Raw genomic sequence first — 25550 nt, forward strand, 5'->3', positions numbered from 1 at the left:
CACTAATGCAATGGTCACATGAATAAATCCCAGTGCAGCACCCAACACTTTTCATTTGGAGGCCCTAAGCACAGGTTTTGTGGTCATTTGGCCTCCCATCTACAGCAGGATTTTATCACTTGGAGCATAACAGCTGAGATTCCTTGTTAGTCTTGGAATCAGGACCATGAGACCTTTCTAGCAAGCCCTATGCTTGCACATTTTTCAGTGGGACATCTCAGAGCTTGTTCTTGCAAGCTGCTAAAGATGCTGGCCTTTATACAGCAAAATATGTAAGTGTACACTTAAAGCTTGGTTCTGCAGTGAGAGAGGAGCGTCAGGATTCAGCAACGCTCTTCCCTTTGTGACCTTAACAGCATCTGACCAAAAGACGAAGAAACCTTCACCCTGGCATTTACATGGAAGGAGCTTTGTGAGTATATGAGTGGTTCTGTGGGTCAAGCACAGGAGGAGATGCAGACACCATCTTCAGAGCAAAAATGGTACAAACAACCTGGCAGATGTGTTAGAATCTGTGGCATCAACACAAGGATGGCACCCCCTTTTGCTGTCCACCATGACCTGAGGCCTGGCAGCCTGGCTTTCTACTGCATTTGGAGAGATGAAAAGTGAAGGAAAAAACATATATATGTATTATTCCAGAACTTCATGATCTCTTTAATGACTGAATCTTCCAGTGTAACAGAATTACCACTTAAAAAGAACCTGTTCTTTTCCATTCATGCCAGGATTTGAAGGAAGGACAAAACATGCCGATGGCCAGTAAATTAACTTACCTTTGCACCTCTTTTTTTTTTTTCCTTAAGTGATATTAAAGCCTACGCTTCCTAAAAGAGCATTAGTGAGGTTCTAGTCCTCATGGCAGTGGGGTGCCACCTCCTGGTTCTGCCACACAGTGTAATGCATGTGCTCAATGCACATACCAGATCCCCGTGTCACACATACAATGCAAAGGGGGAGGGTGCAACATGCAAAGAATAACTTACAAACCCAAATGTTTAAGACAACATCTGGATAGAAATCAGCCTCAGTTTTCTAACAGAAATGTAATTTTTATAGAGATATCCCTCCTTATAAAACCTTGTAAGTGTATTTTAGAAAATTACATTAATAAAATGCAAGATTGAGTGGTTATTTGAAGTATAACATATAGATCATTTTATTGCATGTGTGTGCATACTTAGATCTTATCTGAAGTTATAAATTAGATGAGTAGACTGCTCATAGCCATATATGATGAGCAATTTTTTTTAAAAAAACCCTATTATATAATTAATAAACACAGGTTTGAACATATGAACTAATGAGTGCTTATCACATAGTTATAAAATAGGCTGTTTAACAGCTGTCTGTATAAACTAAAAAGTACTTATTAATAACTATCCCTTATAAAAAGAAGAAATAAACCTTTCCAAATTATTTAATAACCTACTTCTTAAAAGTTTGATATGCAAGAATATAGTATTTTCCCCAGAATTACTCTAGCTAATATCCGCAGTTTAGATATTAATCACCTTTCACCACATGCATCTTTCGTAGAGTCTAATAGAAATACCAAGGGATATCAACTGATGTCAATAATCTGCTGCTGCACACAAATCATGACTACTGATTAGTAAAGCAATTATCATATTAAAAGAGTTCAACAGGGCTCAACATACTGTAAAATTAGAAATCGGTCCATACCACTGCCATTATATAGAACATCATTGATTGGATGTACCAAATGCTGGCCTTGATGACAATTGATCACGATGAACTCTGCTCACAGAGGAGTCTGGTACACTAATTGAGGAGCCATCGTTAAACAGAATAATAAATAGAGGAAGAGGGGAGAGGAGAAATGGCTACAAAGCTAGGGTCCTTCCTTGTGTGTACAACAAAAACAATAAGAAAACAAAGAGCCAGGAAGGCCTCTGTCTCTACTGTATGCTCACTAACTTCTAAGCCTACTTTTCCAAAACCAAATGAACCTGTGAACCCCTCACAGGTCATCTCCACAATCTGCACCACAGCTGGGAAACAAGCTCAAAAGAGCCTGAACAACACTTCAGCACAAGCATTTCCAAAACCAAATCCCACAGAGAGGATAGAAAGCCCAGAGGTGTCATCCATAATATATCTGTGACCTAAATCCATTGGCCTACTTGAAATCAGGCCTCAGACTGCACGTGTAACCAAAATATGTTCCTTGAGGCTATAACCAAACACCAGGGGAGAAGCCACCCAGGCTGCTTTCCTTGTTTTGTTCATGGCAAGCTGCACGTGAAAGAGTTTCAGTGAACTGCAGGCTTGTTAAATTTGGCACTAACTGTTTGCTGTTCTCACTACAGCTCAAGGAAATGTATGCTGGTAGGAAAAAAGTTCAGAACATCTCCCTTATTATCCTGAAAACTTGTTTTCTTCTGAAAGTATCATCAGGCTCAGATCAGGAGCAAACTGCGTCAAGGCACCAAAGAAACTCATCACGGCAAATCCAAATGTCCTACTGCCTTCAGGTTTGTTGCCTCTACTGAGTTTTAAAACAAAAATAAAAGCCCAGGGGTTAGACTCATACCCAACTTTGAATGAACTGAAGGACAGAAGTAGTTCTAACTTTGGTTTGTCACAGGGTAGAGATGACCTGGGGAAACCCCCCACAACACAGGCTGCTGAAACTTCGAACAAGCACAAGCTTTGCTGGTATTAAACCACGACCAGTAATCAAAGATCCCGTGCTGGGGGTACGCAGCATTATTTCTATGTTTTCATGGTTTCCTGGAAATGTAGGAGAAATAACAGGCTCATTTAGCGGCATTTAGGGCGAGCAGGTGGTGCAAGGCGGAGTTTACTACTAGTTGAGTGGACGCCACCAGATGGCCCCCGTTGCCCATTTCTTCTGACGCTCGTGATGCAGTCACAGGAACGTACCTTGAGCCGCGAAAAAGAGCTTCCCAGTAACGCAGAGCCGGTCGGCAGAAGTCGGAGAGAGATGGGCATTTCAGACGTTCCCAAAGGTAAGACACAGCTTTAGAAAAACACATTTGGATCCAAGGGAATTAAGGACCTGAGCTACATCAATCGTTGTTAACATGCAAGTACATTACAGTGAAAGATTATCACACGTTTTAGCCAACTTCTGTTCAGTTGTCACAATACAAGAGGTCATCAAGTTGCTTAACACTACATCTTCTAATAATCCACAACATTTCTATTGTTACAAGTAACTCATGTTTCTCATGTCCACACTATGCTCCTAATACATAGAAGGCAGTTGGTCATCCCTTTATATACATTCTCTGTGTGTGTATAGACAGAAAAAAATATTTATATGTAAATATATATAAAAAGAGACCTCAAAACTCCTGGTCCCATCTCGTATTTGAGTCAAATACGCTCCCAGAGGCCCAGGAAATTTAGAGAACCTTCCTGAAAAACAGGCTCAAATACATTAAGGCAATGGTGGTCATTTACACAGAAATTCACCTTACACTGTTTAACACTGAATAATTACAATCTGTTTCAGGTTACTTTACCCTTGCAGCATGAATGGGGGTAACATCCAAATAATCTCTCCTTAATCCACAGATGAAAAGCCAGAAATAAGACAGATGTTGAAGCTATTTGAGTCTACAGATTTAGTTTAAAGGGGTCAAAACAAAACTCACCCTTACAAATTCTACTCCCAACCAAGGAAAAATTAGGTAATAGCAATGCAAACATTTAAAAACATGTTTTCAGAGGACTCCTTCTCAAGCTGTGATTTTGGAAGCCTGCCTAAGGAAGGAGAGGCATGTTACACGCAGTGACCCAGCCTTTATGGGATTTTGTGGAGTACCCTTACTTGTTCAAGGCTTCAGGACTCTAAATACAGGGAACACAGCTCCAGCCTGAAACAGGATAGCACCCAAGTGACTTAAGGTCTGGAGTCACCCCAGAACCCACACTGTGTACAAAGATTCTGCACTTGCGCGTTGACCATGCTGCAGTTTTATTAAGGACCTAAAGGAGGAGTTTTTTGAATATATCTGGTTTTCCATCCACACAGCCAATCAAACAGTGATGTCTCTGAAAGTTAGAAACAGCAACTATGTTCAGCTCTCTGACTCACTCACATAGCAAGAGGGTATGATTTTACTGTTACCCTGCCCTCCTGCTGGAGGTGTAAGACACACTTTTCTGTGGTGTCCTTTTGGATAGTAATCAATTCCTCTATAACCTTCTCACTCTAAGGGCAGTATACAATTTCAAGTAAAAGTAATTGCCAAGGCCACTGCTGATATATTCTGTATTTCATTTGCATTTTAAAAGAATGGAGGAGGTGGAAGGTAGGTAAAGAAAGCATCACTAAAAACCACAAACATTTCTTTAAAGCAGGACAAGACAAAATAGTCTCTGTTTCAAGTTAGGCTGGTATTTTTTGGCAGCTAACAAAGCACACTTCACTCATCATTAAGAAGTTCTTGTGTTCATCACTTGCTTTACATTTCCCTATTCTGTACGTATGTACCTACTTCACAGAATTTTCAGCTTCATTTGTCAAGACAGCCAAAAAATGGCAGAGGAAATACTGACAATCCCACCATCCTCCCACAGGTGACATGTAATACTCATACCTTCAGGGGTCTGAGCTATACTTTTACAAGAATTGGAGTCATAGATATGAGGATCACAGGTTCAAAGGCTCCTCTTCTCTTTGTTAGCTGGGGAAGTGTAGCAGGCTGGGGAAAAAGGCACATCATCTCCTAATTTCTTACAGAAGCAGAGCCCACATTAGAAAATGTCTCTTCCAACAGTCTTATCTCCCCATATTTTCCTGTCTCTGCCCCCTTTTTTTTTTGCTTACTCAGTTTCCCCTTTTACCTCTGAGCAGGAAGAAAGCACATAGTAGTGTGGGAAGGATGCTCCCCACACTTGTCTTACTGCAGCCTCTGTTAGTGACTCTCAGACAACAGTCACACAGAAAGAAAATCTCTCAGTTTTAAACTCTGGCACACTGAAGAGATTTAACAGTTATCAGGATTGTCTACCACATTTCTTCACATTTTTATACCTAGAAAATAAATCAGCAGCTTCAGCAGCCACGGAAGCACAGTTCACTACACTTAGGAGCCAACAGCCTTCTTCCACAGCAGGAGAGCCTGAGGCAATTCTGCTCTGTAGACATACTGCTAGTACTCTCCCTACCTGAGTGGCTAAAAGCTTTGTAGAAGAGCAGTTTCTTCTACTGCTTACCTATGACACCAAAATTTGGACTGACTAATCCACCAAAAGGATTCACGTACCTGTAACAAAGCCCAGCCTGGCCCCAGAAGAGGAGAGCTCAGTTCCATGCCACTTCTGTGCCATGTAGCCTCAGGGCAGTTATCATCTCTGTTAGCCCCTCCTCTGAATATTAGTTTTCTAGACTCTCCAGGGCTGGGCAAAGCTGTATCTGTGCATCTGTGCCTCTGCAGGGTGTGTTTGTGATCACCACAACAGATCCTTCATCTCTTCATCAATGGGCTCTCATGTAAACCTTATTAACTGTCCTTACCAACATCTCTGTCACAGAACACCTTGGGTAAAATAACACCTATTTGTGTGTGTTTCATTAGGGCTATTCAGATCATTTAAGAAGCCAGATCCTTCCATATGGGAGCTACTTACCAGGAGAGCAAATATTTTATACCAGTAAATACTGTAAGTGATGGAAATATTTCCATCTCATACTTCTTGTGTGCAGTTGTTCTATTTATTTCTGGAGGGTGGGCTTGTCAGAGAGCAAATCCTTAGCCTTCATATCGAGTGGTAACATAAGCAGGGGGCTCTCCAGAAATGGTAACACAGGACAATGGACGTCACATCAAATGTTTTCTTTAATTTGTGTAATGCATACAAGCAGACACAGAAAGGGACATAACAAAACTAGAAGATAAAATGTAATTTAAAACCACAATATATTTTCTTTGACACTGTCCTTGGCTGTGACTAATTTACCTCAGCATCACACACCCAGGCATTAGGGGCATGCTGCCCTGGACACTGTTGTGCTCTTTGTCAGAACAGAAAACTTTCTACATTGCTGTCCCTCTTTTCTTGTGACATGGAGGGGAAAGTCAGCACGTGTTTTTTTTTCCCCTCTGACATCCAGCACTTCCTCTTCAACACACAAATTGGAAAACATATTTTGGTGAACTGCCTAATCTCCTATGTGAGGAGCTCTCCACAGCAACATGATTACTGTGGCTGACAGGAACACTGCTAGTCCAAGTCACTGAGACAGCAGGCTAGGACTACAGAGTTGTTTTGTTAGAAGCTAACAGGTAACCATTTAAGTCCTCAAGGTATTGTAAATGTTTTAAAATGGTGTTTTAATGAGCCTAAGTAATTTTATTGCCGATTTTTCTCATTCAACATCGGAGAGAATTTTACTAGTAGATTGTATATTTTTCTATTTATAAAATTAGAGTCTTTTGCATTAAATAAGGATATCTCTTTATGGTTTCCCTGCTGTGTCATATGCAAAATATCTTACAGGGACAGAAGGAAAACATGTTTGGCTTCATACAAAACCCAGTCTATTTTCTGGTGGAGATAAGTCATGGAAAAATGAGATAAAATAAATACCGTTTAACAAACATTTCCGTTTCCCACAGATCCATTTTCTATTACTATCTGGCAATATTTTTTCTGTTGCTCTTCCTTGAAAGACTCTTTCACCTTTTTCCTTTTTAGTCCCCCATCCCTGAAAGATACAGAAAAGAAACAGCCTTGAGCTCACTTCAGGGTCAAGGCAGAAAAACATTGCAATACTTAGACCGCGTAGTTTAACGTTGGATTTTGTACAACAATGCTAAATGATCTGTACTGCCAAGTCTTACCACACAACAATGCCCTTTCTTAACCCAGCATTTAACAGTCAAATAATTCATTTTCACCTAACACTACCTGCTGGCTAGATCTACCTGTCAGCTCTATTTCTCTCTATATACTATATTATTCTATTTATTCTAATAGAATTGTTCAAGGAATATTTTCTGGATTTAAAGTCAGTAAGGGTGATGGACTACAAGTGCAAGCAAAGCAAATCTGGAAGAAGTTTTAAAAGATTCCAGGCTAATGTTTCAGAATACAGAACACCTTAAAAGGCTTTAAACCCAATCTCAGAGGTGTTGCTTCTTACCAAGGAAGCACAGACATTCCTCCCCGAGCAGCAATGACAGCCTTGACTCTGTTGGCAAAGTGAACAGCATCTTCTTCTTCCTGAAAAATATATTAATTATTTGCTTTACAACATAAATGTTTTTTCTGTGCCTCACTTAAAGACATTTTGTCAGACAGCAGGCACTTCCAGACCCACAAGCCAGATGTGACTTGCAGGGCTGATCCTGGGGAACGCTGCCCAGTTTGCCACCAGTCAGTGCCAAAAAGAACTAAGTGGGAGGCTCTCTGGTTTCTGGGGCAATCTCAAACAACACACAGTATGAGGTCACAGGTCTGGCCAGAGCAGGGGATGTGTCTGCTCCCAGTACTTCAGCATGAGTCTGAAGCTGGGAACACACTGACAGGATCACCCTTGCAGGAGACGGGGTTCTTGAACAGGGTTGGGCCTGGTGCATTTAAATTTTTGTGAGCTCACAGGACTGTGCCCAAACTTCAGAGAACTGAAGATACATGCATTACAGCAGCTTCCCTGCCAAAATTAGGGCTGAGCAAAGACCACAGTAGGCAATACTAAACTAGGGCTTTGCTAGAGAAAAAGGCTTGAGCACTTTGTCAGAGTCAGGGTGGCATATAGGGCAGTGGGCTGGGAGGCTCTGCCAAGTTGTGGGGTAAAGCTGCTGGGCAAAGGATTAGCTGGATATGCTGCAGGGCTGAGAAACAAGGTGGTAGGAGGAAGCTGTTACAGAGAACAGGGTGTTGGGAAGATGCTGGTAGCAGGGGTGACATAGAAGGCAGAAGCGACCCTGTATGGAGTGAAGAGAAGGCCTGAATCTATGTATCACTTCTAGAGTAAAAACAGGAGGTCTATGCCAGACTGAGGGGCAGGACTCCTGCAGCATAAACCTATGTCTCTTCTAGTCTCAAGGATCAGAAGAAAGCAACTGCACCTGCACTCAAGTAAAGGTTTTAGCAGCAATAGGGAGCACGGTGCAGGAACGTTTGAATATCTTCAAGGTTAGTTTTTACTTGAAGATAACTAACCCACATGAATCCGTGCTCAATTTTAAGACTGTAATGTTGCTTTCTAGTCTTAGTCCATTAAGTTATCAATAAAAATTCACAAACACTATGCACAGTAACACAGACAACATTTTAAAAGCATTTTCAAAACTTAGAAAAGCATAAGTACTTCTTGGACCATCGGTGGCAGGTACCATACGTTACAGACAATAGCCCAGCTGGTCAACAGATTGAAAGCATAGGTCATCATAGAATGCTTTGTGCTGTTCCAGAAGGCATCTCCAAAGCGGGGGTCATACTGGAAGACAAGAAGAATAAGCACAAGGGCATGATCTGCTACCTTAGTTTAAATCACATAAGCTGCTTTTTTTTCAGCCACAAAGTCACAGTTCAGCTTATTAAAAAGGGGTAAATCTACTCACACCTCCTAAAAGCATCAGAGTAAAGCTCCAACATTTATTAAAAGTTTCTAACATTTTTCATTTACAAGCCATGCAGGACCTCAAACTGTAACAGACACATTGAAACACAACTGTAACAAGAGATTTACTTGAAATGTAAAGACTTGTCATCTACAGACATGCTGACTACGAAGGTTTAATGAAAAATGTTCACACCACTTTTAATGATTTCCTTAAGATTAGGCAATGTTAGAGTTCCAGAAAAAGTAACTAACATATCTAGATTTAGGGCAACTTGGCTAAAGCTACTCAGAAAGACTTGGAAGTGCTAAGCAAAGTGCCTTTATCCTCAGAGCTCACAACAGCCAGGAGCCCTAGGACAGAGTGAGCAAGCAGAACTGAACACACAGCACGACAAGTGCCACTGTACTTTTCAGGTTGCTCCTAACCAGTTGCAAAGATCCTTGATGAAACATTTCCCATACTGCACTGAACATTGCAAACCACCAAGTTTTCGTTTTCTCAGGGTTTATTCGGTATCTCATTCACACCAAACAAGCCCCTTTATAAGGTTTACACATGAACACCTTCTCTGACATGAGAAGCTTTTGCAAACAATTCTTCCACATTTGGAAAACTGCAGTTACATTACCTTGATTGCTACTGGATGGATGGTCCCTCCTACCTCAAAGCTTCCCTTCTTAAACATCATTACTGATGTGTTGTTAATGCAGGTACCTGGCCAGAATTAAAACAGATGAAGAGCTTAATCCATTCTGAGAAAAGTATCTGCAAATGAATCATAAACTGTCTTAAGGAGACTTAAGTTGCCAAAGGAGAAAGTAAGCTTTAGTTCTGGAACAAAATCCCAGAGCCTGTACTCTCTTCCATTATGTTATATGCTAAAGCAAATAGACTGTCATAAAACTGTTGTAAGATACTAGAACTTTTAATATCTCACAAGAGCTAATTAATTCTACAAACTAAAAACAAACACCTCACTTTTAAAGACTGGATATAATGAACTGCACTCAGTGGCAAGAAGTGAAAAGAGCAATAAAATCAATATAGTTGTTTCCTACCTTCTGGGAAAATTAAAATGGGTAATTTGGCCTTATCTGCAATGTGTTCTCTAATTCTGTGGAGAGAAAATAAAATTTCACTGTATATTTCATATTTGTATTTGTCCAAGCATTTAAACATCCATTACCTCCTTCACAGGACAAGAAAAGCCCTTGCCCTGTTGTCTTTTGCCAGGCAGTAGCCTCAGCTGGGACATGTGATAGTGAGACACAGGCCTGAAACTCTCTCTTGCTAATTACAGAAGTACATTTTTTACAAAACTGTATGAAGTTTCATTTTACCATTTTAACCTAGTTAACATGAAGCCAGAAAATGGTGGTACTTGAAGTCTGTGAAAATAACTTCCCAGATTTCAGCTATGAACACAGTCAAACTTGCCTGACTGAAGTATATTCCATATTTCTAGTTTTCATGCCTTCTAGGTACATAGCATCAGTTTTACATGTATCTAATGATTCTCCACATCTAGTCAAGTGACAGGCTGCTATCTTACTACATTAGCTGCATCACTTAAAAACAAATGTATCACCACTAAGCAGATGACTGACACCAAAATCTGTTGTTTTCCAAGACACCCATCTTTCCTATGACTCAAGAGCATGCAGCTCCTCTCCAGTCTGCATTAAAGAACAAAAGCAAAATATCAGATACCATAAAATAAAAAAAAATTAAGAAAAAGAGAATGATCTAGCATAGGGAACCCTTTCCAATTTTCTAAGGACAAACTGTCATAGATACTTCATGTTAGCAGCATTGCACCCTTTCTCATGAAGATTTAGGACGACTAAGAACAGTCTCTGTAAACACCTGATTCTATAAGAACTGTCATACTGAGTCAATCCTGTTTATGTCCTTAAAGGCCAACATGTTTTCTCTGCCAGGAATCAGTATTGCATGTCTTGAGAGCAGTATAGGCATTAAGCAAAAATTTTATGATACTACTCCAGGTGCTCTTCCAGCTTCTAGCAGCTAGGTGGTACCTTGGTTTGGGGGGTTTTAATTCGCTGCAGTCACTCTCTCTTTATGCTGTGATAACACCAGATACAACCAGCTTTGTTGCTCAGAGCTGGTGAGTAAATGTACCAGGACAAGCTATGATCTGGGAAGCAGAAGTGCAGACAGAACTCTGGTTTCTGTCCTGACATCCCAAATCACAGCCTCAAAACTGAATGAATAGGGTCCTGCCTGTGGCAGACAGGGCAGTTGTAGCGATGCAGAAATTCCCAGAGGTTACGTGGCAAATGATCAAACGTGGAGTAGAATTATGAGAATAGTTTGGGCTGGAAGGGACCTTAAAGATGATTGCTACACCCTGCACCTTCTCTGACAGAGCAGTTCCAAACCTTACACTGCTGACAACCTACAGCTGCCCACCAAGGAGAGATGCAGGGTAAGAGCAGCCTCAGCTTATGCTTGAACCTCACAATTACTAGACCTGACCAGACAATTAAGCAAACAGCTCACACTACCTTACTTTTTCCTCACCAGATGACGGTCTTTCATTTCCGAACGTTCAAATACGACATGCTGACCGGTCCGCATGCAAGATTTTTGAATGAGTCCTATAAGCCCTCCGTGTGCCTGGCCAACCTGCAAGACCAAAAGACACTTGTTACTATGCAAACGCACACACACATCTGTTTCTAAGCTTCATCACAAATTGTACCAATTCTCTTGGTCATAAATGCACACACACTTGCCAGCATGTGCTTTTTTGCAGTCCAAAATGCGAATTTGAATGCTATCAAATCCCTCTCTTTTGACCAGTTAGTTTATCCTCTTCCCCAACACTACATCTACAGGCATCTCAACAGTACTGATATTTACCAACTCTCTTGTTCATACCAAGGAGTAGCATCCATCGCTGACCAGGATTACGACATCTAATGGAGATGTGTGGTTGGCTACACAGATGCCTCCTTGCTGTGGTTTGTTTTCCCTGCAATGACAACCACAAAGGTAATTATTAAACATTTATTCTCCAGACTACAGGCCCCATCAGATGACCCATCCAGCAAGCATACATGAACAATCAAGACTGAGTGACAAAAGCATTTCAGGCCCATGGCTTATCTGCAAATCAGTAGAAGCGAGAGAACACAAAACCTTTTAAAATACTAGTATTACAACACCTATGTTAAATTTCTGGTAGTACATTACAGCAGATAAGTCATCTTTCCTCACACTTTCGAGAGTCCCTTCACATTTCAGCAGTTCTGGCATTTCACCAAAACCAGTTTCCTTTTAGCTAAAAATATGAGATTTCCCTGGATATGCATTTTAGCTGTATATATTACCATTCACAGAGGAATGTATCAAAGAATATCTGGACACTAAAATTCTAGAAGCAAAGACGCTGCAGCATGATTTTGCTTTTCTTTCTAAAGCACAAACAAGATATTTCAGAAGCCTCCATGACATAAAGCATACCATTAAGCAAGCAAGACACTACAAAGATTTACCAAAATGCCTCCCATAACTTACTTCAGGGGAGAGCACGAAGAATTAGTTACTAAACAAATTGGCTACCGGGACAGATGAACATTTTATGGCAATATTTTTGCATGTGGTTAAAACAAGTTCATGGCAAACATTGAAAAATGTCTAAGTGTCTATTTAACCAGGAACGCAAGTACTACTTCACCTACACATACCCTGCCACTATACAACAGAAGACACAATAGGGCATGCAAACATCCTGATAGAGTCTAGATGATCCAAACAGCTTTTTGGATAAATTATGCCATCATAGTATCCATGCAGTAATGGAATAAGAATCCTTCTCTGAAACTTGAGACATTAAGTACTGTAAGAAGGAATACCAACCCATTGAGAGCAGATTGGAACCACTCACCTGTTGTGAAAATGAACAAGACCACTCAGACATCGGACACCTAGTGTGGCACATATCATCTGAACCTGGTTGCTCAGCCAGCCTTTAACTCTAAAAGAAATGAAACCATACATACATTTCCAGTTCTATGTAGTCAGTCATAGAACACTCCAATGTAAACTCTCCAGATTATTCCAAATAGCTGTTACTACAAAGCCCACACTAAGAGGATTCTCTGCAGTAGCAATGCCACACAGAAGGAGCTCATTGATATCAGAGATATTCTTGATCCACTCTCTTACTGTAATCTATTCTAAATGCACCAGATTCAAAGCAGAGAAGATAATAGGGTTTTGTTTTATAGATTTCTTCTCATTCACTAACATAAATTTAATATAGCACTATCTAGCTGGTGAATCACATTTGAGTTTCCTGCAGTGACAGGACACAACAATCTCAAAGTATTAATATGGAATTGCTCAGCACAGGCGATTTAATTGCCCTGTTCTGACTCAGGTAGAGTATACTCTATTTTATGCTCTAAGACATGCTTCCAGCAGTATCTATCTGGCTTACATTGCATGTCTGCTTTCAGATGCCATTGCCATACTCTCTCTCATAGAACTCCGTAAGTTTACAGTAGAGAAAAAGTCATCCCATGATAGTCCACATTAATCCTCTGGCCACAAGCAGAGTGTTCCAACTACTAGTTCAAATCCTTAAAGAAATGAAAAAGAAATCAGTAGAACCCTCAGCAAACACCTACCTGCCATTTGGAAACTGTCCTACTACCATACTGGCCAACACCAGCAACAGGATGCTGAAAACAGACAAGCAGACGCTACAAAGTAAAATAATCTTAATTAAATGTTAAGAAGCAAAACTGGAAGAGTAAGCAAGAAAACATTTTATGGCCCTTTGATCCATTTCACAATGCTTCCCTCCACCATAACAGCATCTAACTAGCATTAGAAACCGCTAAGGGCCAACAGGACAATACAAGCACATGTTTTCACCCAATTAATCCTGCACTGGTTACAAAGCCTTGTGCTGCTTGGAGCCTAACTTCCAAAAAGCACCAGGCTCTGATCTAAAGGTATCACATGGTGAAGAAGCCATGGTGTTCAAAGAGGACAGCAAGTAGTGGCTGGTGTTCTTTTATGCAGGTGAGATTTCTCAGGGCCAAAAGGGTCTCAGAATTTCATTTTTAAAAACTTATCCAGAAATTTTGGTATGTATTTCCACTCTAAAAGGATAAAAATTAAGTTCTGTTGGTTACTAATGGCTGACCCAACAAGTATATTGAAGCCATTTCTACACAAATGTTGTCTTCTTAAGCTGTATATCTAAGTTTACAGCCAGGTATATGTGCTTGGCTATGTGACTGGTACAAAATTCCACCATGCACTTCAGCTAGGTTGTAAGTATATTGCCCACCCATCAAAAGAATAAGGAATTTTAAAAGCTCCTGTTGTTTGCAAGAACACATGAATATTTGTAATGGTTTGGTCAATACGACAAAGGTTGGTTTTGCTTAATAGACAATTTTAAAATGCTGAACATTTAATACATTCCAAGTGGATGTCTCTTTTTTTTCCCCTCCATTCAGCCCTATGCCCCATGAACACTGGCTTTGCTTCAAATCCCAAGTGTTCAGCACACAGTCTCCCTGTCTCTTAGGCAAGTAGAGCCTGATCCTTTCAGTTGAAACAGTTGTTATTTTACCTAACAAAAAGATATCCTGTTTATCCCTATACAGTTTTGCTGGATTTAAAAACAAATTAATTACTAATTACTATTAATTAGTTACTAATCAAACATATGGAACATGAGAAATTTACATCTTTGGCACCTCTTTTTTTTCTTTTAGGGATATTTGAGTTTAGATGGCATCTTGGAAAACAGACAAAAGCCATATTATTACACAGCTTCTGTAAAAAGTAACATGAAAAGCAGAACCCAGCAAAATACATCTGGCTCACCGAAAAGGCAGCAGGAGACAATACCGAACTAGGATCCCAATGACCCACACAACAGTGAGCTGCCAGCTGACACGGTGCAAGTTGGCATTGGTTCTGCTGAGGAGGTTCCAGGACACCAGCTCCTCGGAGGAGAACCGTCGAGTGACTTCGTCTTCTGCAACTGCCTCACACCCCTTCTTGGAGAAGTACATAACATCAGCAAGGCTGAAGCACCCTTGGCACCGGCCAGCAATCTCCTCTTCCATGGGGGTGTCATCTCTCTGGATGATCCCTGCATGAGGAAATGAGTCCTCCTTCCACACGATGAAATGAACAACATGGGTTCCAAAGAGAGTAAAATACACGTGCTTTTTAGAAATAGCTTTCCTCCTACTCAAGCACCATAATTGCATTGTTATGCCTCATTTATGTACTGACATGTAATTCCACAAGTTACTTCTCTAACCCTATGCCATATAACCCCCCTAAATTGCTGAGGAAGGAGAAAAGCATTCAGATAAAGCTGCAAATAAAACCTTGAGCGCAACACCTACTTCATTGTCATTTACCAAACAACATATGTACACACACCTAGAAATGTCAACAATGCACTGCCAAGGTTGCAGATCCCTCCTGGTGCCCTGACTCAGATTCAGCCAGTGCTTGTATATTTATTGTTCTTGTTGCTGTTGATTAGTTTTACTTTTTCCCAGCTGTAACAAACCCCTTCCTCTGTATTTTTTTTTTTTCAGGGCTTTCTCTCTTCCTCTATCCCTTCTCCTTTGAGAGTCCCCTCATTACCAAGTAACTTGGAAGTGTCTGGATTTCCCCCCACCCCCAAAACACGCATAGTGTAACATTGCACGTTGTTCTTCCAGACACATTGTGCTGGAAGAATAAAACCACATTCATGCTCTTCTATTTGTAAAATTACACCCCATAGGACAACCACACAGCAAGTTTCAGTGTGTTTGCTGAGGTCACTCTGAGACCAGATTCTTATCTGGCTGGTTAAAGTGACTAAAATTGTCTTGATTCATACCAGCTAACACTTGGCCTTCTTGTTTGCCTTTTGGTTTTGGGGGTTTTTTTCTGTTTTTGGTTTTGTTTTCTTTTGTTTGTTTGTGGTTTTGGTTTTTTTTTTTGTTTAGTTTGGGTTTTTTTTGGTTTTGTTTTTTGGCTTTTTGGTTGTTGTGTGGGTTTTTTGTTTTTGTTTGTTTGTTTGGGGTTTTTTTGGAGGGAGTGTATTGGATGACATTAAATGCGCATTACTCAAAATACACTTAATCTATCTTAATCAATATACTACCTCCCACCAGAATCACAAAACTTTCTTCCAGCTGCACTTCAGTCAAACAAACTTTCAACACCCAGAAAATCATCAGACCCAAAACTTACTAGCTGACAAACCAAGCAGTCTACATGACTAATGACTAAAAATGACACTTCAAGTAAAAGGATTACCATGAGAACTTAACCCACTCCCCTCTGGTCAAAGAAGAAAGGAAAAATAGTTGGGGGAAAAAATTACTCAGATTTTATCCTCATGCCTAGACAAGAATGCAAAATTTATCTGTGATCCATGGGATGCTGTAGCTCCTTCACTTGAGAGACCCTGGGTTTTTTCCATGCGAGGAGTTACAAGAAACAAAAGAGAATCCATGCAGAGCAAAGTCAAGAGCAATGAACACTCATTCCTCTCAGTCTTGTAAAGAGAGAGCTGGTGGAGTCAGAAAGCACGAAATACTCATGAAAACAGGGACAGCTTCCCAAATGCTTATCATCAATGTCTTTCTATACCCACACTAGTCTCTAGGTTCTTTTATTCAAGAAGACTCTATAATTTGCAGGTTATCTTGCTTATAACACCCTTCTGTAGCTTTGGAACTTCAACAGTTATTTGCCCATCAAACTCCTTTCTAAGTAAGATTTTTAAATAGTTGCCTTTTTACAAGATGAATAGTGCTGTGTCCCCTTCATTCAGAGATCTTACCAGTGGAGATTAAATTTTCAAGTGCCAGCGCCTTCTGCTTTTTTACTCCCTCCTCAATCTGCAGGGTGGCCCACTGTTCCCAAAACAAGAAAAGTAGATGTTGATGGTTTTAATTTCATCATTTCTAGACATTCTGTAATTACCTTAGGTGAGTTGTCTGAGCCTCTTTTACTCCTACATGGTCTTAGATTTTCATTTTTCAAAGTGAGCCTGAAGGCTGTCCTGCACACCTCCTGTTTCATTTGTTACACAGACTACCTTTCACCATTTCTAGGAAAAATTGTTTGGCTCAAACTTCTTTTCAGGACACAGTTGTTTTTTTTCTGGAGGCTCAACAAATTACTGAGCTACCTGAAAGACTATGAGATCCATGGGTCCAAAACACTCTCTTTTCCACTTAGCTTCAGGCAATAGGGTTATGCAAAATACTATCACTGACATTAGAAAGATGCTGAAAAAATAGATCTAAAAAAATTAATTTTAAAGAATAAAAGAGATTACCTCATTTTTGGGGCATTAATGTGGTTTCTGTTAACAGAAAACAGAGGCAGCAACATTTTGTATCCTTGGTATTTCTGAAGGAATAGCTTTGGTAATGGGCTTTCACCCTTCCCCGTCCTCACCTTTTTGAGCTAAACCAAGTTTCTCCTCCCTGTGCAGAACATCATAAAACTCTCCCTTAGCAAAATCAAATATACCAATATGCCTAATTTTTCAAGTTTTCATAGTTTTGAATGCTTTCATCATACATATATAAATAGTAGCTCTAGCGAGTCCTAGATCTTCCTGTATTTATGTCAAGATATCTGGCCTAACAAAGGACACCGGATGCTTGAGTGTAGGCTCTGCTCATTATCAAAGAATCAACAACCCACTCATCTTATGCCTTCACCTGCTATTAAAGCTACCCATCTACAACAGATAAGGATAATCCATCTGCTTCAGGATAAACTCCTGCTTAAAGTGTATTTCCTTCTTACTCAGCCATTTAAGTCACCACAAAGCTGATCTCAAATAGTCTTCACTACACTACAATGTGTTGCATGTGCCAACAATATCAATTAGCTTTTTTGCCATCCTTAAGTTTTGTATGCTCTCTACCAGCTCCTTCTGTAGCATTAAAGTCAGTAAAAAAAGGGTTACTTTGCCAAGGCATAGTTAGGATATTTTAGTTACCCTTAGTTGACTTTTTCTTACCAGCCATCTTAAAAGAAAAGAAAAAAGTGAAAGCAGAATAGGCTTTGATGGGGTGCTTTAAACTCCATGTAAACCATTTGTTATAACACCATAAAACAAACAAACAAACAAAATCAAAAAAGAAGAAATTAAAAAAAAAAAAATCCCACTCCACAGCCCTTCACTATACTTCCCTATTACTCTCTTGAAAAGGTCAACTGGTACATCATCTGTCTCAATCTTTTGCAACACATGAAGAGTCAGAATTGTGGAGCCAGGGGATGTCATGAAAACAGCAGCCCACACACTGAGAAATGAAAGAACATCCGGAACAGGTACAGCAATGTTGCAAAAGAGAGTAAAGGCAGACATGTGGCAAATTTAACCTCTTTATAATGTACTGCTGGTTCTCACCCCTTCCCCAATATTCTTTTAGGATACTTGTATGGCATGAGGGAGGAAAATAAATAAAAAATCACTGAGCTTGACAAATAAAGCCTTTTTGCCTTACTCTGTTTTCTTATCTCCTGTCTACCACTCTTATCTTGCCTATCACAGTCCTCCTACATAGAGAGGCACCTGGCAGCCAGCAAGCACTGCAAGAAATGAGCTTGCTCATACTGTCCTGGAGGATTTGGAATGCCTCAAGAAGGCTGGCTTTTGATTGCCAGATAGAAAAAGGGTGATAATTACTGACCAAGCTGACTCAAAATATCTGTTAACTAATTTAAATGAGTAAGACAAGTCAAAACCAACAAAAATTTATAAAGATTACTAGTAAAATATAAAGTCTTGACTCATAGAACAGAGAAAGAGTGAGACAGAGTGGGCAGAGTGTATGAGCAAGAAAAAGGCAATATATTTCCACAAAACACAGTTAAGTTGTGAGTTCATTGTCCAGAACATGTCACCAGAGATCATTTGAAATGGGAGCAGTTACAAAAAAAACATGGATGAAAATTACTGTGGAACACAAAACCGTCCCAGCTCATGAACTGGCATGGGAGACTGAGGCATCAAGGAGTGAGGAGGGAATCTGACCATACAACCACCCAGCTCTTCAGCTTTTCATTGAGCAGTTGAATTGAAGCCTGTCAAAGCTGTCTGTCTAGGTCAAACTCTGGACTGACTCAGCAGACTAGCTACTATGTTGTTCTGCATTCAGTTGCATCTGTACGTATAATTTGTTTTTAAAAATGAAATAAGTCTTTGCGATAACCTTTGTATTGCACAGCATTGAGACAGAGCTGTCATGCTGGTCTTTGTTGCAAAACAGTAATGAAAGGATGTTTTAAATGCCTTACAAAAAAAAAAAAAAAAAAACAGATGTTGCAACTAACACAGAATTTAAGTATTAAATGTAGCAACTTCATTCCTAAGTTTGCTGACTGAACGAGAACTCAGGTGCTGTGCTTTCCTCACTCCCATTTCTGAAGCGATGAGGACACAAGGAGTCCAAACATCCAGTGGTTGATCCCAGATGGAATACTGAAGACCTGACAGCTTAACTCCAACAGTCCATTTGTTTGAGCTTCCTGTAATTACATTCTAAACAAAATAAGAATGCCCAATACTTGGTTATATTAATTACTTTCTTCATAGTACCTGACAGGAAAAACTATACAATACGGAATGTTCATTTTCCAAAATCTCACTTTTTGTGTTTTTATGAGGGTTTTGCAGTTTTTCCTCCCTTTTCCATTTAAAGTACTCTGTTTTTCTATACTATGTAATAATTCAGTTTTGCATCTCTTCTCATATTTTACTACACCTTCTCCCATATTCTTATAAGAGGTTTTTCTAGTCACTCATTACACTGGCTTTTCTCAATCCTTTTCTCATGTGTGACAAAGGCTTTGGGGCAATTACTCCCCATAGTCTTCCAATACAATGGCAAAGAGAAGGTCAGTAGTTTTTTAGCACAAACTAAAATCACCATCTAAGATCGAGCAATTGGGACATTTTCATCCAACAGTCCTTTCTGTCTGGCCTCATTTCCCCTTTCACATCACAACCAAGAACCCAGATCAAATGATCTGAGCATTACATTGTATGTCTGAGGGAATGTGACTGTCCACCATCAGATTGTGAAAATGACTCACAAATCTCCTGCCTGCTTTAGTGAGGGCAGATGAAGTAGGTTGAGAAGGGTCACAAACATTTGTTTGGAATAGGGGCAGAGATGTAATTTGTTTGGGCTTCGTTGCAGAGGCTAGCTCAGGATAGCCAGGAAAGCACAGCAGGGAGCTTCTTTCACTAGTTTAAGTGTCAGCAACATCTGCTCATACTCCAGTGGGAATTTACAGCATATTAGCTACCTCGGTGTAGCTATCAATTCAAAGACTATTCACAATTATTAGATGTCTTTCCTACATGAGAGTATTTCTCAAGAAACAACAATGCTTCAATTTCATACAGAAGTTCAGAACTCAAAATTCCGGAAGATTCTTGGCAAATAGAGCTACAGCTGTTCAATATGTTTCTTTGACTCTCCACAGGACTGTGAGAGCAAAGGCATTTTCTTTTGGAACAGCTGGAATAACATCCCTAGAACGGCTTTGCTAGTATTGTCATTTCCATCAAACCCTGATATAGACAAGCAAATACAAACTCAGAGAAAACACATTATTTACAAATAGAAGTTTACAAGCATATGGGAAAAAGTAACCCTATCAGAAATCAAACCACATTCATCTTTATCACTTCTAGAGGGTACAAATTATTTCCATACATGATTACATCTTTTCCATTTGTTCCAGTCACTGTTCACAGTGCTAAAACACTTCAGTGAAGTCAAGAAATCAAATTGACTTATCTCATCATATGCCACTATTACTCATTGCTTAGTAATAAATCTGAAAACTTAAGCTTTATTCTAAAACACATTTTTTTTGCTCCCAGCAAATTCAGTAAGGGCTACAGATATGCTTTCTTTGAAAAATATTTTCTAACTTTGAAGTCCTCAATTTCAATCTCTACTTTTTTTATTTTTCTCAAGCTGACAAACATGGAGAAAAATAAAACATGTTTTCCCTCTGCCTCCCTATTTATCATCTACAGCTGTAAGAAACAAATATAAAGTGTTGTCAGGTGAGAAGTTTTCTGTTAATTTTGCAGGTCTACATAACAGACTAAATCAAATGCAACATAATGGAGAATCCAGTCATAGCGCTCAAGGTTGGATTTTTTTGCTGAAACATCAACCAGTTGTTTGGTACTTCCTAAAGCACTGATATTCCTGCAATATAATCCATAGTGTGCTAATATATGACTAAGCATCTGCTCTTAGCATTTTCAGCTTAGCTATCCGGTTTGACATCCTATTTCGCCATTCCGGATAAAAACAGGAACCACGGTCGGTCTCTGTGCATTACCCCATTAGCAATATCTCAGCTAGATAATGTCACAGCTGGAAACCAGTCCACCCCTCACTGGACTTTCAATGTCAAGTTGTTAATTTCTCAAACAAGCGGTGCATAGAAGCCTGCTTTAAAGCTGACTGTATCCCAAGGTGCAATTTCGGCCATATTCTGAGGAATGAGCCCCAGGACTCAAAGAATAGGCCCAGCAATTACATGCACAAGTTTTAACCCAGCATTTCCCAGTCCTACTCTTCCCTGCAAAGAGCCTAGTGGGCCACAGCACAAGCAAAGGTGACCTAAAACTCCCTCCATCCTCTCTCCCTCCCATTTCCCCCCAAAATAGCTCTTAGTTACTCTTTTGGCACAATGAGAAGCATTTGAGCAATACTTCAAAGAAAGTAGTTGGAATTCCCTGTCAGATGAAAACAGAGGAAACTCCTTTTTTGCCCATCGAACAATTAGGGAGCAACTTTGAACTAAAACACAAAACAAGCCAGTCTGAACTGCAGTGCATGGAGTTGTGCTGCTCCTGTTATTAGCTGCTGTGGCCACAGGGAACTAAACATAAAAGGCTGCACCTGATCACACAACAATTAACTTAATTATTTCTTTTTTGATAAATTGATCCTCCGCATTGTGAACACAAAATTATCATGCTTATAACCTGTTACAAAAACTGTGGAAAGAGAAATATCTAATGTGCTTCACGAAAGAAGTACCTTCCTATATAAAGCACACACTGAGTGGGTCAAACGTCTCTGGTCAAGCTGGAGGGTGGGGGGAAAAATTCGGAAGTTATTTTAATGTCTGGCAACTGCAGCAGCAAGACCTGTCCAAAGACCTTCTCAGATTTGATATAAGAGTGCCAAGAAGAAGGTACCAAGAAGAATTTAATTAGCATAGCACTAGTTGATTAAAAAAACATTTCATATATAAAGGCCAATATTACACATAGCCACTCCAGGCAGTCATTTGTCATTAACACCAGCATCTGAAAAAGCAAGTAACCCTGAACTTTGCAGTCCTGTGCACTATGCTAAATGTTGTTCATACAGCTGAAGACAGATCCTGCCCAAGAGCTCTTAGTCAGCATTAAAATAAAACAAAATAAAAAATAAACACTCAAACAAATGCAAACAAACAAACAAAAATAGATAGAAGAATTATAAGACAGAAAAAAAGACAGAATTGGCAAGGTAAGATGGTTATGATATTAACTATATCACACGGCTACAGACATGTTCTACTGCACAAATAGATGACTCCAACAGTTTAATAATAATAATAATAGCAATAATACTAGTAATGTGTTTTCTGCCACAAGTAGAAAGTATATTCACAGAAAGCAGGTTTATGCCAGAAGCACAAAGTTAATCTACTGGAAAATGGAAATCCTTCACTGTTCAGTATGATGAATTCACTGCACCTACTTCTGGCTAATGATGGATACGAAAAGTCAAACTTGAAAAACTAAATGGAATTATGGCTTATTAAAAGCCTCAGAAACCTCTTACTGATAGCAGTAGAATTAGGATCTTAGCCATGATCAGTTCATCCCTAGAAAAATTACACTTTTAAAAGGTTGCACAGATTCCTCAAGTCTCGTACAACAGAACTTGTAACTGCTTGATCCTCCAGATTTACATCTGGAAGAAGCAACACACAGAGTGAATATTCTTACCTAAAATATTAATATCATGCAAATAAAATAATCCAAATAAAACCACTGAATCTCATGTACATCTAAAATACATGTTCTTATTACTTACCAAGTCCCATAAACTAATACCTCTTTTTCTTTATATCTGACTTTTCATCAGTATGTTACTTGCATGAAGTACTTTAACCAGCCTGAACTAGAAGAGATCATGGAGTCTCTATTTTAATCCAAGAAAATCTCAAACCAGCAGCAGATTATATGTAAGCCAGCACATAACTAGATATCATTAAAGCCACCACTCAAAGTCTATCATGTAAAATAAAGCTTCAAACAACACATCCAAGTTAATGGAATTCTTTCTGCTGACTTTTATGGCTTCTATAAAAAACGTACAGGTTTTATTATTAAACATGTCCTGTAGCAAACAATACCTTTTGAACCTAATTCTCAACTTACCTCTAATATTTTTATTACAATATTCACATAGAAATGAGAAATCCCCAGTGACACTCGGAACATCGAAGGCAACAAAACTAACGCCACAAACAAAATCATCCAGACTGACAAAATCTTGCTTTCTGCAAGACCATGGCCCTCTCTATTTTCTTCCATGCTTACTCCTCCAAAATGCCAACCAGCTGCCTTTCTGAGAATATATGCTCATCCGCAGTGGAGAATCTAGCAAGCTTCCAGAGATGGAGCCAAATAAGAATTACACATTCTAAGAGCCAAAGTTATGTTTAGGTGAAGACTGCTGCTCTCTGAAGCCTAACACCACAGATACTCTCAATGATAATGTGATTTCTACCCCCTTTATCCCACCCTAACTCCACCCACTTCCTTGTAATTGATAAGCATTTACTCACCAGGGGAGAACAAAAAAAAAACACATGATAGGTAATAATATATGTTAGGTAATTAGATACTGTCAATAAGAAAACTTTTCAGTGTGTCAATTAGTTTTCACAAGGTGTCCTGCCAACAAATTACAATACAGAACTAGGTGGGTGTGGTTTTCAGACTGCCTAAAATCTTCTCTTCTAAACCTCATTTAATACACACGAAACACTTCTCCAACTGACATTTGTGCAAACTGGTGACTTATTTAGTCAGATTTTCTGCTTCATGAGGAAATAACTGCCTCATTTTGGGATTTAACCAAAGGAATGAAACTGAAGCTTGAGGTGCAAGTCAGGCTTTTTTATTTTATTTTTTAATAACACACATGAAATGAAGACACAAGTTTCAGCAGGCAAGGATTGACAATATGATAAACCTGCTCCCTCCGTTGCTCTACCAGAAATTAGCCAAAAAGCCTGTATTACAGGGTTACAAAATAGACTTTGGTGAAGTAACAAGCCTTTCATCCTTTCAAACCTTTTCATCTATTCAACTACAGAATTGAAATGCAATAGATAATCCAGTTTCTCCTTCTATCCTATCAATTGTCAATAATTTAATTCAGTATTTCTTAGGAAAGACACAGTTCAGCCCCTTACAGCCACCTCTCTCCTGCCTCTTTGTATGCACAATTGAAGAGGTGAATAACTCCAGAATTCAAGGGGAGCCCACCAGCTGCTTGTTTACAATCTTCTCACAGAACAAATTAACTAACTTTGATAGAATGAGCAAAACTTCCAAGACAGTGATATGCTAGTCCACAAAGCATTTTCCCTTTGCACATACTTACATCAGCATGTTTTCCTAAAGCTGGGGCTGTCCTTTTAAAATATTCCCATTCCCATGTACTATTGTTTGGTCTGTGGAGCAATCTGAGTACACACAAACTGGATTTTCTTGGAAATGAAAGCAGACCCAAAGATTCTCTGTAGAAAGTGCACCCAATACCCTCCAGTCAGTAACAGAAGCAGAGATGTCAGAGTGGGCTGTACCACCTCCAAGTCCTCTAGTTTATACCACATGCCCAGGCACCAACAAACAGGATCCTGATGTGTTCTCAAGCTCACATGAATCTCTGGGATGCTTCTTGTGCCCTATAGTGAGTCAAGTAGCTTTTGTATCTTCAAATTTGCTGCTGAATGACATCCTTCGGGTCTTTGCAACTACACTGCAATCTTTTTCAGCAGTCTAACTTTTCTTTTGCTTCTTCTCATTATTTAGCTTCTTTGCCTTCTCCCCCCTTTCTGGCTTCTTTCTGAGCTTTCTGCATCTTCTACAAAATCTTGCTGATTTGTCTGTTTGTTTTTTTCTGCTTTCCCATTGCTTTTTCTCTCAACAGGAACCTCAAGCCCCTCACTCTCCCATCACGCTGCCGCTGCCAGGTACGCCATCAACCACTGTTTTCTCACCTGCCCCGCCAAAAGGCTCCAGTTCCAGGCTCCCCTGGGAACAATGTTTTATTGTTTGTAAAACAGCTTTACTCACCCGTTTCTGTTTAGCTACCACTCCTTACGTTCTCATTACTAGTCTCTTCCTCGAGTGGCTTGCCCAGCTAACACATGATCCCTAGGGTGGCATATAGTGGAGAGCTGGATGGGCGGGCGCTGATGCACCTGGCACAAGGCAGTGTCTCTGAAGAGCTGCCATCAGCCCCAGCACAGGGGATCGGTATGTATGTCGCCTGGGTGCTAAAAACCTTGTGGGCGGGAGGGTGGAGGTAGTTTCTGGGACCTGAGTGAGGCAGGAAAGGTGGGCAAAATTAAGTATTGATAGGACACCACAAAGTAACAGGAAGATGTGGTGACTCACTTAATGGGATGCCTCAGCAATAAGTTTGGACGCACAAAAGACGGATTCTTTCTTAAAAGGATAGAAGGGAAGACAGACTTGCATAGAAGGGAAGACAAGACTTGCCTACCCTGGGTGGGAGTAAGAAGATGTTTCCCCTCCTGAATAGGGAAGAATTGTTTTCCATCCCATGAAACCTTATCATTTGCACTGCCTAACTCTTACAAAGTCATATTCCCCACTGCACC

At 39.8% G+C, this 25550-nt stretch overlaps 1 protein-coding gene across 1 annotated transcript; it reads right to left on the reverse strand.

Annotated features, from left to right (window-relative positions):
- Positions 1 to 5824: 5824 nt before the first annotated feature.
- Positions 5825 to 23315, reverse strand: LOC113951684 (glycerol-3-phosphate acyltransferase 3-like). The gene is made up of 12 exons (XM_027652964.1): positions 23071 to 23315; positions 16417 to 16489; positions 14445 to 14715; positions 13229 to 13303; positions 12484 to 12573; positions 11475 to 11568; positions 11104 to 11219; positions 9629 to 9684; positions 9199 to 9284; positions 8315 to 8443; positions 7145 to 7224; positions 5825 to 6706 (listed from the first exon to the last, which is right to left on the reverse strand). The coding sequence occupies exons 1-12, from the start codon at positions 23224 to 23226 to the stop codon at positions 6592 to 6594; spliced, it is 1341 nt and encodes a 446-aa protein (XP_027508765.1). The 5' UTR covers positions 23227 to 23315; the 3' UTR covers positions 5825 to 6591.
- Between the last annotated feature and the right edge of the window lie 2235 nt (positions 23316 to 25550).

This window comes from Corapipo altera, unplaced genomic scaffold (assembly GCF_003945725.1).
Source record: "Corapipo altera isolate COAL_440 unplaced genomic scaffold, ASM394572v1 69, whole genome shotgun sequence".
NCBI lineage: Eukaryota > Metazoa > Chordata > Aves > Passeriformes > Pipridae > Corapipo > Corapipo altera.

Coding starts and splice junctions, on each gene's coding strand:
- LOC113951684 (XM_027652964.1), bottom strand. CDS start 23,226: ATGGAAGAAAATAGAGAGGGCCATGGTCTTGCAGAAAGCAAGATTTTG. Junction 13,304..14,444: donor TGTCTCCTGCTGCCTTTTCG/GTGAGCCAGATG, acceptor TTTACTTTGTAG/CGTCTGCTTGTCTGTTTTCA. Junction 9,285..9,628: donor CATTTTAATTTTCCCAGAAG/GTAGGAAACAAC, acceptor AATTCTGGCCAG/GTACCTGCATTAACAACACA.